Source organism: Microtus oregoni, unplaced genomic scaffold (genome assembly GCF_018167655.1).
Source record: "Microtus oregoni isolate MIOR12 unplaced genomic scaffold, Mior012 000030F_ref0000283, whole genome shotgun sequence".
Classification (NCBI taxonomy): Eukaryota; Metazoa; Chordata; class Mammalia; order Rodentia; family Cricetidae; genus Microtus; species Microtus oregoni.
Genome location: NW_024543089.1, coordinates 19,072,424 through 19,089,471, shown reverse-complemented (window position 1 = coordinate 19,089,471; position 17,048 = coordinate 19,072,424). Strand labels below are relative to the sequence as shown.

The window sequence follows — 17,048 nt, the reverse complement described above, 5'->3', positions numbered from 1 at the left end:
TCCATTAGCTCCTGTAGATACCAAGAAAGGAGTGAGGTGGCTAAGCAATCATTGTTTACAAATCTTCCCCCGCCCCTCATAAAACCCCGCCGCCTTCTGTGACAGAATGTTGATAGGTCCAATCATGAGTCAGTCTTGTGCACGTACTCAGAGCCGCTCTGAGTTCCTGGGTCTAAAAGCCTTATCAAGTGGGACAATCTGTAGTAGTCAGCAGCCCTCTCGCCCTTCCTCTGGCGCTTACATTCCTTCCCCTCTCCTGTGACATTCCCTGAGCCTTAGAAGGTGGTGAGTCTGGGAGGCGAGGCAAAGAGAGGTAGCGGTGTTATAGATATCCAGTTCAGGGCTGACATTGAACAGTCACTTATTCTCAGCCCTTGGACCATTTATGACTCCCTGAATTAATTACTGCCTATTGTGATAGAAGCAGCCTCTCCAACCTAAGCTCACAGCAGCACTAACCTCTGGGCATACACGGAAGTTACTGAGACTAACAGGCTTTTAACTCAGTACCAGGTGTGCATTGCTCAGGCCTCAAATCTAGTTACAAAAATAGTTGGTTATCAGCAGGCTCTTCTTGCCTGGTACATGGTCTTTAGCATGTGGGGGCCTGAGGGTAAGGCCGTTGAAGGCCTTTCTCATCATCAGCCTGATTAGCACCTTGGAGTACTCTGAGACATGGTCAACAGAGAGAATGCTGCTAGCTCCATTCCCGCTTGATTTCTACATTTCTTATAATTAGACTCTTCAGCACTAGGCCCTTACCTTCAGGTTCTGATGGGCCACCAGGAGGAATTGCAATAGCCTGTGCTTGGCTCCGTTTTTTATGAGCCCGAGATAAAATATGGTAGTAAGACTGTGTGATGGGGGGATCGTTAAGCACAGGTGACCCTGACAGGTCCCACAGTGGGTCGGAGACAGACAGATATACCATGCAGAGAGAGCTTGGGTATGGACAGTTTATTTAGTGGGTACATGAGGGTATGAGAGAATAGGAGGTATGGAGGGGTGGAGAATAGGTAGAGAGAGAAAAGGAAGAAAAGAAGCATGGTGATCAGCTGCCTTGGAGGGAGGTGGGAGATTGGGAGATCAGGAGTGGGCAGAGCTTGCCTCTTAAAGAGCATGTCACCCAGGTGACAGGGCGGGTCAGCATAATTATAACAGTCAGAAAGCCAAGAAAAGAGGGGCCAGCTCCAAAGAACCCTCACCGACCACCATCTCAGTGATTCCCTTCCTCTAGCTGTGCTCCACCTGCTAAAAGTTCTCATATTGGCACCACCATCTGGGGACCATGCTTGAGCAGATGAGCCCATGGGGAACATATTATATTCAAAATGTAACATACGGCATGCTCTTTTTTTTCATATACGGATTTAATTATTTACAAAAAGCTGTCAATTAAACCTACTTTTCTTGTTTTTTTTTTTTTTTTTTTTTTGAGTTACCTCCTTTCCTTGTTTGGTTCATTTTCATTTTGGATACTTATTTTTAATCTATTTAATATTTTGTTAATATTTTAACTAGTTACTAATTAACTTGTTAATTATGCAATTATTTGTAATTTTTAGTTATTCTAACTTCTCAGTTATTTTCCAGCAGCACATCTTTTTTTTTTTTATCTTTTTCTTTTCACATCGATTTAGTTTGTATGTATGTACAAGACTTAAAATGTTTTATAGGAGGTGATTCTCTCCTTTCTTCATGTAGGCTCGAGGGATCAAACTCAGGTCAGTTGGTTTGGTAGCAAGCACCATTTCTCACAGAACCATCTGACTGTCTCTCTCTCTCTTTAGGCCTTCAGTTACATTTAAATTCTCTGTCTGTTAATTGTTATATAGTTCTTTGGTTTACATTTGTTGGACTCATTTTTAAGATCACTTACTGTATAGCATGAAGTAGATATAGATTCTTGTCTGTTTAACTAAGTTCACTTTGTTTTATTAGTTAGCCTCCATGATTTTATATGTTCCCTGTGTATTTCCATTTAGATTCATACCATCGTTCTGGGAATTTCCTTTTCTTTTTCCCTATAGATTTGCAGAAGATGCTGTGGAGAGATTCATCTTGCTGAAGCACAATTAATAAAAATTCATAGACAGATAGTGGGTTCAACCTGAAGACCAGAAAAGCAAAGCAGTTAGTCACTGACTCTTACCTTGACCTTAGTCCAAAAATAGTGATCCTGCCTGCAGGATACCTGAGAATGAGACTGAGCTGTCTTCTCCCATTTTATAATCCTCTCTAGTTCCGGGATTAAGGGCTGCACCACTACTGCCTGTTTTTTTTTTTTTGTTTTTGTTTTTGTTTTTTTGGCAAGCCTGGTCTGTAAGGCTGGCCAGTGCAGCTGTTTTACCTTTCTGATTTTCAGGCAATCTTTATTTATTAAAATGCAAATGAAATACCAGTACATCTTGCAGTATATCTTTACTTTTTATGTGAAAGATCTTTGTGCTGACTAGTTTTATGCCATATTGACACAAGCTGGAATCATTAGAGAGGAAGGAGCCTCATTTGAGAAAATGCCTTTTTAAATAGACGCTGTAGGCAAGCCAATAGGACATTTCCTTAATTAGTGATTGATATGGGAAGGACTTAGCCCATTGTAGTTGGGACCTCCTGGTTTTGCAGTCTTGATTCTTGGGCAAGCTACATAAAGCAAGCAACTAGACACCACTCCATCATGACCTCTGTATCAGCTTCTGCCTCCAAGTTTCTGCTCTGTTTGAGTTCCTGCCTAATGTCCTTTAATGATCAACAGTGATTTAGAAGCCAAATAAACCATCCCTCCCCAAGTTGCTTTGGTCATAGTGTTTCATCACAATTGTAGTAACCCTGACTATGATATGCTTCACAGTTTAGTAATTTAGTTTTGTTGCTTTTTTCCTCCAAATTTGCTTCAGATATAAGCAGTGACTAATGAAATAAGTAGTTTTTATTGTTATATTTCCTCCTTCCTTCTTTCCTTCCTCCCTTTCTTCTACCCTCCCTCCCTCCCTCCTTCCCTTCCTTCCTTCCTTCCCTTCCCCTTCCTTCCTTCCTTCCTTTCTTCCTTCCTTCCTTCCTTCCTTCCTTCCTTTTTTCTTTTTAAATGTGCCAGTAATGATCCTGCAATGCTGGGAATCTGGAGGAGGGTATGGAGCAGCAATAGCTTGCTGTGTCCTTCTCGGCCTGGGAATCTTCAGTTTCCTTCTGTGCTTACTGGCTTTTGTGATGAGGCATGATAAGAGTTCTTTCCGTGCTCAGATGATTTAGGGTAAAGGTAGACAAACTGTAGCCCACAGGTCAAATTTTACTTGCCACTCCCTGCTTTTGTAAACATAGTCACTGTTTAACTATGTAAACATAGTCACATAAACAAACCAAACTCTCATGAACATATTATTTGTGGCCCCTTTCTTGCTTCAAAGACACGGCTGAGGGTCTGTGACAAAGAGACCAGAGAGCTGACATAGCCTCCGGAAAATTTTGTAAAACTTTGCTATAGAGTAATTTTATTTTCTTGCCGATTTGACTATGTTACTTCCTTTTGGAAGTCAAGCTTTCTAACTTCTTTTTTATTGTACTTTCTCAAAGGTATAAGAAGTTTACCCAGATTTTGAGTGACATTGGAGAAAACGAAGGTGGGATCGATAAGTTTTCCAAAGGCTATGAGTCATTTGGCATCCACAGAAGTGCCGATGGTGGCATATACTGCAAAGAATGGGCCCCGGGAGCAGAAGCAGTTTTTCTTACTGGAGACTTCAGTGAGTATTTTGAAAGCATTGAAGATATTAATATTTTATTGTTCTGTCATGGCAACTTAATTTGCATGTTTTATTAGATTAATATTAATGATTCAAATAGTTATCTGACTTTTCATCTAGTGCCATAGAACTCACTAAATATTTTACATCATGTGGTCCGGTTGCTTATGCTATTGTATGATACGTGTATTCATGAATCTTTACTTTCTAGAATACTAGGCACAAGAAATAGCAGGATATGAGAAAATAGTGTTAGAAAGAGTACTGGAACCTTACCCAACATTGTTGCCATGTTCTTACAAAAGAGAAGATCGATATTGCTGAAAACATTGACATGGATAGTCTCAGGAGCCTTTGCAGGTGACTAGCTGGTGTCACATTTCTTGTTTATTTGCTGCCTTGTACTTCTTTTGAGTCTTCAGTCACAGTAGACATTCTGTCTGCTAGATAGGGACCTCGATCACTCAAATGCTGTTTGTCTTTGTCATCTTCATCATCCCTTTCTTTTGACATCTGTACTGTTACCTGCATTAGACACAGTTAAGAGTACAAACAAAAGTTCAGTGTCAAGCAACAAGACTTCTTAATTTGTAGTCTATGGTTGGAAGGACCTAGAGAAAAGCTGTAAGACAGCATGTTATGCCTTATGCTTGGAGGATAAGCAAATCCATAAAATAATAAGGAATAAAGCTATGTTTTGAAAATGAAATAACTGGATAAGACAGACAATGTCAAGCAGTCTTTGATATCAGCAAAAGAAACAAGGAAGGAAGTGATCATAATCTTTAGTATTATAGAGGCATATGCTATGTATGACTTGATATTGTCAGATTGAAATATTTTGCATGATATATTAATCTATTTATAGACATTCTGGAAATGCCAATGGTATAGGGATAAAAACAGATTATTGTTGTCAGGGGATTGAAGTGAAAGGGTACCATCTTGTTGTGGGAGCTCCCTCCGCTCCTTCAGCCAATAGCCGCTGAGATACTAGCCCATTGGGGCGTGGTCTCTCTCTCTTTAAAAAAGCAGCCACTGCCGGCTTTGGTTCCCGTGACTAGGCTCCCTTCTAGATTGCAGAGGGGTGTTGTCTGCTTTTTTTAAAGAGAGAGAGACCATGCCCCAATGGGCTATATCTCAGTGGCTATTGGCTGAAGGATCGGAAGGAGCTTTAGCAACACAGTCTTGAATGATGAAAGTGCTTTAAGCCATAGTTATTGTGCTAGTATATTAGTTACTTTTTGTTGTGGTGGTAAAATACCATGCTAAAAAATGACTTGCAGAATAAAGAGTTTATTTTGCACATAGTTCCGGATGCAGAATCCAGATTTGGAGAAGAGGCATGGCAACAGATATCTAGAGGGGGAAGTTGAGAGATACATCTTCAACCACAAGCAGAATGCAGAGGGGGGTGGCAGAGAGAGAGAGAGAGAGAGAGAGAGAGAGAGAGAGAGAGAGAGAGAATTGAATTAGAAGTGGGGTGAGGCTATAAGCCTCCAAAGCCTGCCTCAGGGATGTAAGTCCTCCATTCTCAAAATTCTACAACTTCACCAAAATTACCATTAACCAGCCACCCGAGTGTTCAAATATGTGAGCCTATGGGTATACTTCTTTCTTTTTTTGCTAATTATAAATATTATACCATTCAAGTCGTGGTCCTGACTTCCTTGCTCATCTTCTCCCTTCTGCTCTTCAAATGGACCTTGAGAGCTCAGTCCAGTGCTCCAATGTAGGTCTCTGTCTCTATCTCTATCCATCACGGGATAAAGGTTCTATGGTGATATTTGAGATATTCATCAGTGTGACTATGGGACAAGGGCAGTTCAGGCACCCTCTCCTCTACTGCCCAAGGACCTAGCTGGGGACATCCCCTTGGACACTTGGGAACTCCTCTAGAGCCAAGTCTTTTGCCAACCCTAAAATGGCTCCCTTAATTAAGATAACTTCTTCCCTGCTCCGATATCTGCCCTTTCTTCATCTCAACCATCCCACTCCCCTAAGCTCTCCCCAATCCTCCCCTTCTTTCTTCTCTCTCCCCCTCTCCGCTACCCCCCACCCCACCACCACCCTCATGTTCCCAACTTTTTCCTGGCGATCTTGTCTGCTTCCAAATTCCAGGAGGATCTATTTTTGTTTTCTTTGGGTTCACCTTATTATTTAGCTTCTCTAGGATTGCGAACTATAGGCTCAATGTCCTTTGTTTATGGCTAGAATCCACTTATGAGTAAGTACATACCATATTCGTTTTTTTTGAGCCTGGGCTATCTCACTCAGGACAGTGTTTTCTATTTCCATCCATTTGCAAGCAAAATTCAAGATGTCATTGTTTTGTTTTTTTTTTTTTTTTTTTTTTTTTTTTCACTGAGTGTAAAAAATGTGTATATGTTCCACACTTTCTTTTTCCAGATTCTGGCTATTACAAATAATGCTGCTATGAACATAGTTGAACAAATGCTTTTGTAGTATGCTAGGGCATCTCTTGGGTATATTCCCAAGAGTGGTATTGCTGGATCTTGAGGTAGGTTGACTCCATTCAAACCGCCATGGTGGTGTCTTAGTCAGGGTTTCTACTGCTGTGAAGAAACACCACGGTGACCTCAACTCTCCTAAAGAAAAATATTTAATGGTGGTGGTTCGCTTATAGTTCAGAAGTTTGATCCATTATGGTTCAGTGGTGTCACCTACAATTCAGAAGTTCAGTCACCATTAGCCACCATGAAGGCAGACATGGTGCTGGCTACATCTTGATCAGAAGGCAACAGGAAGAAGACTGTGACACTGAGGGAAGCTTAAGCAAAATGATGTCAAAGCCTCCACAGTGACCATTCTACCTTCAACAAGGCCACACCTACTACAATAAGGCCATACTTCCCAATAGTGCCATTCTCTATGAGCTTATGGGGGACCAATCACATTCAAACTACCACAGGTGGCTAAGTAGTTGCTTGTATCAATTAAAAAATATAGAACTATGTGTGTGTATGTGTGTGCCTTATGTAAGTTTTTCTATATGTGAGTTGTGCCTTAAAGAATTGAACAGAGCAAAAGATGGTCACGCAGGCCACCTGGACCTATGAAGCCTGGGTCTGGAAACCTAACTGGGGTGGTGAGGAGAAGAAGAAAGGATAGACACACAGATATATTTACAGAAAAGCTGGGGTTAGGTGGGTTAGGTGCACTTTGATGGAGTGGTGTCACCTGCAGCAAGTTGAAACTTCAGCATGTTTGCTCTGTACGGCACAAGGGCAGGGGATAGCTAGCTGGGGTCAGAGGCCTCTGTGGGGGAACAATCTCAGGCAGCAGTCACACAGGAGGAGGAAGCTGTAGTTGCTAGGTTTTGCACACATTGATCTATTTTTGGTAAGCAGTTATACTTGCATTCATTGCCGACACTCACATTCAGTCCAGAACGGGAGAAAATCTTTGGCAGTTCCTTTGAGCTTTAGCTATGGGGAAGGCCTGGCCAATTTCTCATAGGTCTGAACCTTCATTCTTCACATGATGGGATCATTGCAAACAATACACAAATCAGGACTTCACTAGCTCAAGACTTTACTCATTCCCTACAGCATGCCTTTAACTCCAGCAGTTAGGAAGCAGAGGTAGACAGCTCTTTATGAGTTTAAGGTCAATTATGGGCTACATAGGGAGTTTCAGATGAGGGTTAGATAATGAGACCTTGTCTTGAATAAAAATTAGAATTTAGAAGAAGTTTTAGGTTTTGAATAAAGCAGAACTGTCCAAGAGAAATAAAATTTATCTCCCTTTCATAATTCAAGAATTTTTGTAGTAATATGAAGTACAAGAACACTTTAATGAGTTTTTATTATATTTTATTTAGCCCAATATATAAAGGTATTATGAAATTACCATATATTGGTTTTAAAACGCATTGGCAGACCCTTTTATTCTCCTTTTGTACCATGTCTTTGAAATTGGGTTATCACAAATTTGATCACAAATGCTACCTTTTCATGAGAGATACGTGGCACGCATTTTAATTTAACAAAATTATCAGTTTAAGAGTCGATTCACAGACCGAGAAGTTTTTCAACTTAGTTAATATTTTCTTAGAAACTGACGTGAATAGCAGTTTTAAATATTAAACTTAATAAAATAATAAAATTAATGAAAATGAAATTAATGTAAAATTCAGTTTCTCAGTAGCCTTAATGAATCTTATTTCAAATTCTCAATAGCCACATAAGGAACTAGATTTCTTATTAACATTTAATTTATAATCACCCAGCACTCAATTTTATGACTTCTTTTTATTTCCTTTTCTTATACTGTGAATATTTTTTGAGAATTTATTGATTGAAAGTATTCAAGTTGAAGTCCCCCCCCCCCATTTATTTATTTTATATGTGTGCTGGTATGTGTGTGTGTCATGCCATTCTTGTGACGGTTAGACAGTAGTGTGCAGGAGTCGATTCTTTCTTTCTACCTAATGGGATTAAACTCGGATCTGAGGGCATGGTGACAAGCTCCTTTATCTACTGTGCCATCTTACTGGCCTTCAATATAACACTCTCACCCCCAGAAGTAGTATAAAAATATCAAATAAACTGATACTGGTGTTTTATTTTCTACCACATTCATGAATACTTTTCATAAATATCAAAATATAGGTAAGAAACTATGAAATGTACATGCTGAAGCTATAGTTATTACAAGTCATGATTTATTAAAGCTATCAGTGGTGTTTGAATAATAAGATTTAAAATTTTTAAGTAATGTATTTAAGTTTAATGCTGAACTATTAAAAGTAGCACAATGATTTAAAGAGTTTGTTAAGTGAAATTAAAATTGTGTGGTTGTAGGATGAGGTCCCTCTTGTTCTTCCTGGCCACCCAGCTAGTTTAGCCCCTAGATGACCACACAGAAACTGTATTAATTAAATCACTGCTTGGCCCATTAGCTCTAGCTTTTTATTGGCTTACTCTTATATCTTAATTTAACCCATTTCTATTAAACTGTGTATCATCACGAGGTTGTGGCCTATTAGCAAAGTTCCGGCATGTCTGACTTTGGCAGTGGCTCCATAGCATCTCTCCGTCTCTCCTACTCGGCCCTTATTTTTCCCAGCATTAAGTCCAGTCCTCCCCACCTACCTAAGTTCTGCCCTATTTACAGGCCAAGACAGTTTCTTTATTCATTAATGGTAATCACAGCACACATAGGAGAGTCCCACATCATGTGGTCCATGTTTTAAATATGCATTTTTTGGTGTGTGTGTGCATTTACTTGTGTTTTACACTGAGCTGTACATGTGGATGTCTAGGAAAGCTGCAGGAATCTGTTCTTTTCTTCTATCATGTGAGTTTGAGGAATCTAACTAGGGTTTTCAGGCTTGGCTGCAGGCACCTTTATTGCCTGAGCCGAGTTGCTCCATAATAGTCTGATTTTAATATAAAGAAGTCCTGTGCTAAATTTCTCTTTTTGCATTGAACTGATTTTTAAATCTCCACCTCTTATGAAATGTATTTCCTAATTATAATTCTTTCCATGTCCCGGAGATAGCATGTTTTCTACATGATTTTTGATCAACCAGAATTTATTTAATGGTTAAGGTGATGAAGATCATCAGATTTAGTCAGTGAATCTCTTTATATTTAACTCTACAGTAGGATAGTAATCCTAATGGCATTATGATTAAAATCAGTCACGATTAAAAATATTTTAGAGACATAAGACTATCAAACCAATTAATTTTTAGTAAATGGGAGAGGGTAACTTCTTTCTATGCCCATCTTAACAGGGTCTCATCTTAGGGTCTGTGCTTGTGAGATATGGCTTAAGAGCCAGGAGCAGCTGCTCTGAAGCTGGACACGGTAGTACAAACCTGTTACTCTCTGAAGTCCAATGTTGTAGTGTACATCTGTGATTTTAGCAGGGAGACCATGGGAATTTGGTGTCTTATCTGGATTCCCCCAGTGAGACTGTCTTAAAACAACAGGATGAAACCAACCAGTCAGCCAACCAACAGACAGCAAGAGCAAAATGCTTTAATCGGGATGTAGTTCAGTGGGAGCTGCATTGGCTCCTCAGTGGAAACTCTGGATGACGTCTCCTGCACTGCAAAAGCAGAACTTTTATAAGTCAGGGACAAATTTATGAGCATGCATTGAAAGGGATATTTATTTCAGTGAGTGTGTGGGGTAGCAAGTAAGCACAAGTCTAAAACACAGAATTTTATTGTTGGTAATCATCTGGCTCAGCTACACCCTTAGAAACATTACCTGGGGCTGGAGAGATGGCTCAGAGGTTAAGAACACTTCCAGAGGTCCTCAGTTCAGTTCCCAGCAACCACATGGTGGCTCACACAACCATCTGTAAAGAGATCTGGTGCCCTCTTCTGTCATTCAGGCGTACATGTGGGCAGAACATTGTATGCGTAGTAAATGAACAAATCTTTAAAAAAAAGACATTACCTAATCACACCCTGTTCCTTACTAAAAGATTCTGTTTTGTTTTGCTTTTTAAATAAATCTTACCTATTTTTTACCCCCCCCTCCTCAGACTAGTTGAACAAGAAGTTACATTTTTTATTTTCAGTATTTTTTCAAGGCCAAGATTATTAGAATATCTTATTATAAGTCTTCTACTGTCTATATTTATGCTCACAATGAAAAAAATAGATGTTAATAAGCTCACAAGTTACGTTCGATTTTAGATTTGGAAACCAAATAAAATATTGTTCGTGGTGGGTTTGTTAATAAAGATAAAAACCAGCTGATAAATTAAGTCAGTAGCCAACTCATCTGGTTAGTGTTAACCTCTAACCACATCCTGATTGCTTTAAATTTCCCTTTGTTTTACTTTGTCATGAAGCAAGAATTTGACTTGAAATATTACTTTTTGTTGCCTATTTTCAGGGATTAAAAAACAAACAATGAAACCAACATAATTTTCCTAATGTTTTTATGTAGTAATTAACGAAAAATTCTTTTATGCTGATTTCATCAAACATTAAAAATCTACAGCAAAATATTTTACATCTGTTAAGTGATTAATTATATTTAGGTAACAAAGAACAAATAACAATTTACTTTTATCTATGTGGTTAACTATTTAGTTGTAATAATTTTTGAAATTAAAATTTTAATTAAAAGTTTACCTTAAAAAAACCACAAAAATAAAAAAAACAAACGAAGAAAATATAGACTAGTTTGGATTGTATAGCTGAGAATCCCAGTAACTCAGAATGCTGTAGCAGGTATCAGAGATTCAACTATCAACATGAAATGATTGAAAAGCTAAATAAATAAAGGGCTGGGATATGGCTCAGTGGTAGAGTGCCTGCCTAGTACATTAAGGCTCATTCATCTTCAAGTCTCAGAATTGCAAGGAAAGAATATGCATCCTTTAATTTTGTTTTATGGAAAATTATTCCTGTGTTAAAAAGATTGCATATAGTGTTTTATAATCAGTGTCATGTTTTATAATCAGTTTAGAAATTAACAACTCTTTACATTTCTTTTTTTTTTCAGGACTTAAGTCCTTTCTTCCTTCCTTCCTTCCTTGTTTCCTTCCTTCCTTCCTTCGTTCGTTCCTTCCTTCCTTCGTTCCTTCCTTTTTTCCTTCTTTTTTTTTTCCTGTATGACCTGAGAATATTTTAGGTGGATGTGCTTTGAGAGAACAAACTTAGTTTTTAAAGAAGTACGTTGTCATGAGTTGGTGTTTAAAATGAAGGATTTGAAAATGGAGTTGAATTCTGTAACCATGTATCTTCATGTGGCTCAGTTGGAGACAAACGTGATATGTTGATCATGCCTGTCTGGCTGGGTTGTTTTGGGCCCTATTTTACAAATGTGAAGTATTTCAATGCTGTATTCATGAAGGGAAGATGCATTTTAAATGCTATTTCTTGCTGGAAAATTACTATTAATTTCAAAAGATAGTTGAACCTCATAAAAGTTAATATAGTCTATTTTGTCCAAACTGAGGAAGTCTAGCTATTGCCCTCCATCATTTTTTAAACAATTTAATATTATTTATGTGTGAGAATGTGGTTGTGTGTGTGTGTGTGTGTGGCCAGACGACAGCTTCCTGGTATCTTTTTTTCCCTTCAGCCTTAGGATCTGGGGAATCAAATTTAAGTACTCAGAGTTGTATAGTGTTGGATAACATTCACTTTTTCCTTTTGAGCCATCCTGTGTTTTAAAAACTTTTTGAAGAAGAAATTCACATTTTACAAAGTACATTTGTTGTCTTTGTTTGAGAGAATCCTTTCATATTCTTTCAGTCAATTTTTCAGAGCCTTGTGTGCAGGCCGCTAATTGCTGCTGCCACCACCCGAAATGCATATGGGCACTGCCATCCTTTAGCTCTGAAACAGGGCCAGTGATATTGAAGTTGTCTTAAACATTGAGAGGTTTTTTGTTTGGATGAAATAATCTTCCTAATTTTATGGAGTATCTGAAATAGATTCCATATTAAAAATAAATAAATGGTTCAACATTATAGTTTGAGAGGCACTGATCTAAAAGTTATAGATTATGTTGATTGGCTTGTAAACATTTTATAATACAACATTGCAAGTCCAACATCACTTGCTTTTTGTATTATTCTCCTCTAATCTAGGATGGCTCCAGCCAAGTTTCACTGTGGTGTGACATTTTTACAGCTTTCAATGACAAAGCCTTCCTTTTCCACTCATGTTGGCTTCGGCTGTCAGCTGTGGCTCTGCCCAATGTGTCAGACTCTTTATGGAATCCAGGAAATGGAGAAATAACTTCTTGGACCCTGCTGATCTTCTGAGAGGGGGAGGATCTGTGATTTTCACTTTGTTTTCATTAGTCAAATAATCTGGACCAGCCCTATATCAATGAAGCATGGAAGACGAATAGAATACTCTTTTATGGAGATGCTCATTAAGTTGAGGCAAATAATACTGTTAGTTACCTGTGCCTTAAAGACAAGTTTTGTCCCAAAACATTTTGTTACATTATCTTGTTTCCATGGCAATATGCCAATGTCATAGAATGTACCTGTCCAGATAAAGACTATGAAATCACTATACCATATTATCTTAAAGAACACTGTTACATGTATGTTTTCTTGTTGACTGGAATGGCATTGTATATATGAACCCAGACGATAGTCATACTTTTGTATATTAAGTGTAAACTCTGCAGACTTCACTTGTCTCTGATATCATTTTTTTTAAATGACAGAAGGGAACTGGAGAGGTAGGGGAGTGCACCACTTAGACTGCTTAGAAATGTCTTGTTTTCTAACTTATAGATTCCAATGGAGCTTCAAAGGAATCCATTGTCTGGTAGACATTTTCAACTCACTGCGACTTTTCTGTGTATTGTTACATGGTTTACCTTTAGTTTGCTTATTGCAGTTTAGATGTTTCTATAAAGCAGAGTTTTAGGGCTATTCTGGGAACTGCTTGGCAGAGGGGTGGCAAATTGCAAGCTGGGTCAGAAAAGCCTTAGAGTGCTGCTTACCCAAACAGTGTCCCTGCTGAGAAATGGCCTCTGTAATGTGTGTGACTCTAAAATAAGCAATCAGCAAAAAGGCATTTTGTAGAAAGTTTTCGGTACTTCCTCTTACTTTCCAACTTGATGATGGTTCTTTAGCCACTCTTCTGTTTATTAGATTTAGTGAATTAGCTTCTGCTTCATGGACACAGCTCTAAGTAATGTTGAGTGATTCACACAGGACACTGAGCACAGCAAGTGGATTGAATCTTCCCTCCTGTTACATGTATGCAGTCTGCGTCTACCTCTTACATTTTCTGCATATTGTGAAGTGAGCACTTCTCCTTATCCACCATCCCATGAATAATAACTATTCTCATTATAATTCTGTGGCATGATATTATATAAGATGATGAACTTTGAGTATGCCAGTAAATAAACTTATCTAGTATCAGGAAAGTCTGATCAAGGATAACTTGGGAGAAATAAGTTGTGTGCAAGTGAGATGAGAGAAAGCTGTATATTTAAATGATTTTTAAGTGCTATATCTTTTGCATTCATCTTATACCTTTCATTCCATTTTAATTGAAATGAAAATGCAAGCCTTAGAGGTTGCATTGCATTTATTGTTTCTGTAGGTCAGGATGGCTCAAAATCCTTATAACAGATCCAAACTCAAAGGCATGGTCTTAGTGTTCATTAGAAGATGGGTGAATATATACTTATATTTTATGTTAAAAATGTTTATTATTTATATAGTTTGTACATGTATATATTCATGTACGTGTATTTTCCTTGCCCTGTTTTAACTAATATTTTCATTCTATGTACAGATTTAGACCCCGGTTTTGCTAGATCGCAGAGTTTTGTTGGAGCGCTTAACGGGATTATATTTATGGAGACACATCCTCCCTAGGACTTTAGAAGATTGCTGTTAGAGACCTTAATGCTGGAAGGGAGATTTTGAACTGCATGACATAAGTAGTAATTTTCTATCATCACATTGCCTTTTTATAACAATCCTCTTAAAAATTTATGCAGTGTGGATAAGATAGAATTTCCTTTTAGTTTTTAAATTTTGGTATTTCTCTTGCATTTAAAGTCTATAAACTTTTAAAATGGTTTGTTTTTTAGTAATTGTCTAGTGAAGCTTTTACAACGTTTGTTTATCAGAATGTTTTTCTTAAGCTCACCATTTGCCTACACAAAGGTGCATTATTTATATTATTCTTGTATTAATTCAGAGCTTTCTTAGAAGAGTGATATTTTACTTTATAATAGTCACATATTGCCATGACTGTGGCACATTTTAACACAGACCAACATTTTCAGGCTCTTGATCACATTGCTGCTTTTCCTTTTATCTTTGAATGAAGAAACTGTCACATATTATACACATTTAAAAAAATTTCAATTTAAGTTGTTGGTGTTTTTATTCTTATCCCACAGATAGCAAATGGATTAATATTATTTTGCATTTTGGAAGTGTTTGCAGAAATGTGGCTTACCTGTCAAAGGTGGAGAGCAGGTTTTTCTTCCTCCTCTAAGCACCAAATGACGTTTCTGTCATTTTCTGTGAAGCCTTGAGGTTTCTTGCTATAACTGGCTTCTCATCTCATTCTCGTCTCCAGCCTGCCTTCTTTTTCTCTAATATTGTCTTGAATTCTTCTCATTTTAAGTTCTTTTTTTTAACTGAAAATAGATTTTTTTCATACAATGTATTTTGATTTTGGTTTCCCCTCAGCTGCTTCCAGATCATCCTCACTTCCCTACATACCCAATATCTTCATCCTTTCTTTCATTTACTGGACTACACACAGGCATCTAAATACACAAACAAACCAGCAAAGGAAAAACAAACAAATGGAATAAAAGAGAAAAAAATCCCAGAAAAAAAACACATTCAGATGTTGAGATGCACACAGTCACAATGTAGAAAATCCATAAAAACAAAAATCAGAAACCATAGTATGAAAACATAGTATCAGAAAACATAGTAAAATATCTGTATGGAAAGAAAAGTGCTCAGGCAAAGCATTGTGAAACAAAATCCTTCCAAAATACCTTTGAGTTCCTTTTGTGTTGGCCATCTACTGCTGGACATGGGGTCAGGTCTTAAATATGGCTTGTATATCCCATCAGACGTAAGGAGACTGGGCAGCATGCACAGGTCTAAGCCATATTGGGCCCTAGTTATAGAAGGGAAAGTATACAGATGCCCTTATCCCTAACCCAGAAGCTATCTCTAATTGATGACAGCTCACAAAGGAAAATTTAGTTTTTACCAATGGCGTCTCACTGGGTACACCGACTACATTTGAAATTCTTATCAACCTTGCTCATGCTTTCTCTCCTTCTGCTCCTGATTTGGACCTTGAGATTTCTTTCCGGTGCTCCAATGAGGGTCTCTGTCTCCGTCTCCTTTCATCGCCTGATGAAGGTTAATATTCAGGAGGATGCCTATATATTTTTCTTTGGGTTCTCCTTCTTATTTAGCTTCTCTATGATCACGAATTATAGGCTCAATGCCCTTTATTTATATCTAGAAACCAAATATGAGTGAGTACATCTTATGTTCCTCAGGGCAGGGACCCTGATTGCTCTTTGGGCTGATGAGGAAGGGGGACTTGATTGGGGGAGGGGGAGGGAAATGGGAGGCAATGGTGGGGAAGAGACAGAAATCTTTAATAAATACATAAATAAAATAAATAAAAAAGAAGTTCTTATCAACCATCTTCTTATAAAAATATGACAGTATTTTAAGACACAAATAGAGTTTTTTGATGGGGAGGAAGAATAAAGGTAATTACCACTTCATTGTATTTAGGCAGTCCTCACAAGAAATTTCAGATATATGAGTTTTAATTTAGATTTCCAAAGGCCCTCTTCTCATGATTAATTTCTGAGAAAAATGATTCAGTCATCTTAGGTGCTTGTAAATCAGTAGCAGAAGTGCCTGAAACCTGTTGTTTAGGGACATGAAAATAGCTACATTTTCTCAGCAATAATGAATGTCTGTAAACATTGAGATGCTTGTTCAAGAAGTCACTACCGAGCATCCATGGAGAGAGACACAGATGATACATTTTCTCTTAATTTTCGTTGCCTAACATTCACCCTCACTTTTTGTGTTCGTTTTTAACCCTATCAGAGTAAAATGATATTCTCAGAATCTAAATTTAATTTGTTTAAAGTGTATGTGTTTTTAATTCCACAGGATGAGAACAAAACCATTACCACAATTGAGTCAAATTTTAAGCAAGCTTTAATTCAATTCTGGTCTGGATGATGGATTCTGGCCAGGTCCATTGCTGGATTCCCAGAAAATGGGTGCAAGTCATATTTTGCAAAGGCTTATAAAGGCAAACCCATAAGGCCATTATATTTCCCATCAGATATTGTGATATATTCCCTTCCTGCTTACCTTCCACCTACATCCAATTAGGGGCAAGCATTCATCCTGACATAATTCTTGCCCAAGAGTCTCCCACCTACATGTGATTTAGTACATCTGGTGCATTTGAATCAAACTTGTTTAGGGGAATGAAACCTGTGACTTGTTATCCCCCATAAACAATAGTCTCCGGCATTTCATGAAGTATCTGTCCTTGGGTAAGAGGGGTTACAGGTTAGAGGTATTTTTGTTTCATTTATCTTGTAGGCAAAGTAATTAAAATCTGAAAGCATAACTTTCACTTTCACAGTATTAGTTAGGCTTTCTATTTTTTCAATGAAACACTATGACCAGAAAACAAGTTGGGAAAGAAAGGGTTTATTTGGCTTATACTTCAGTATTGCTGTTCATCATAGAAGGAAGTCAGGACAGGTACATGGAAGTAATAGCTGATGCAGAGCCTATAGAGGGATGTTA

The 17,048-nt window shown here is 37.9% G+C and overlaps 1 protein-coding gene across 1 annotated transcript in view; it reads left to right on the top strand.

Moving 5' to 3' along the window:
* The window catches only part of Gbe1 (1,4-alpha-glucan branching enzyme 1), a 247,403-nt gene that overhangs the window by 42,094 nt on the left and 188,261 nt on the right, over positions 1-17,048 (top strand). The window contains exon 2 of the mRNA XM_041678667.1: positions 3,571-3,740. Within this exon, the coding sequence (XP_041534601.1) occupies positions 3,571-3,740 (170 nt within the window). The remainder of the gene's footprint in view (positions 1-3,570; positions 3,741-17,048) is intronic.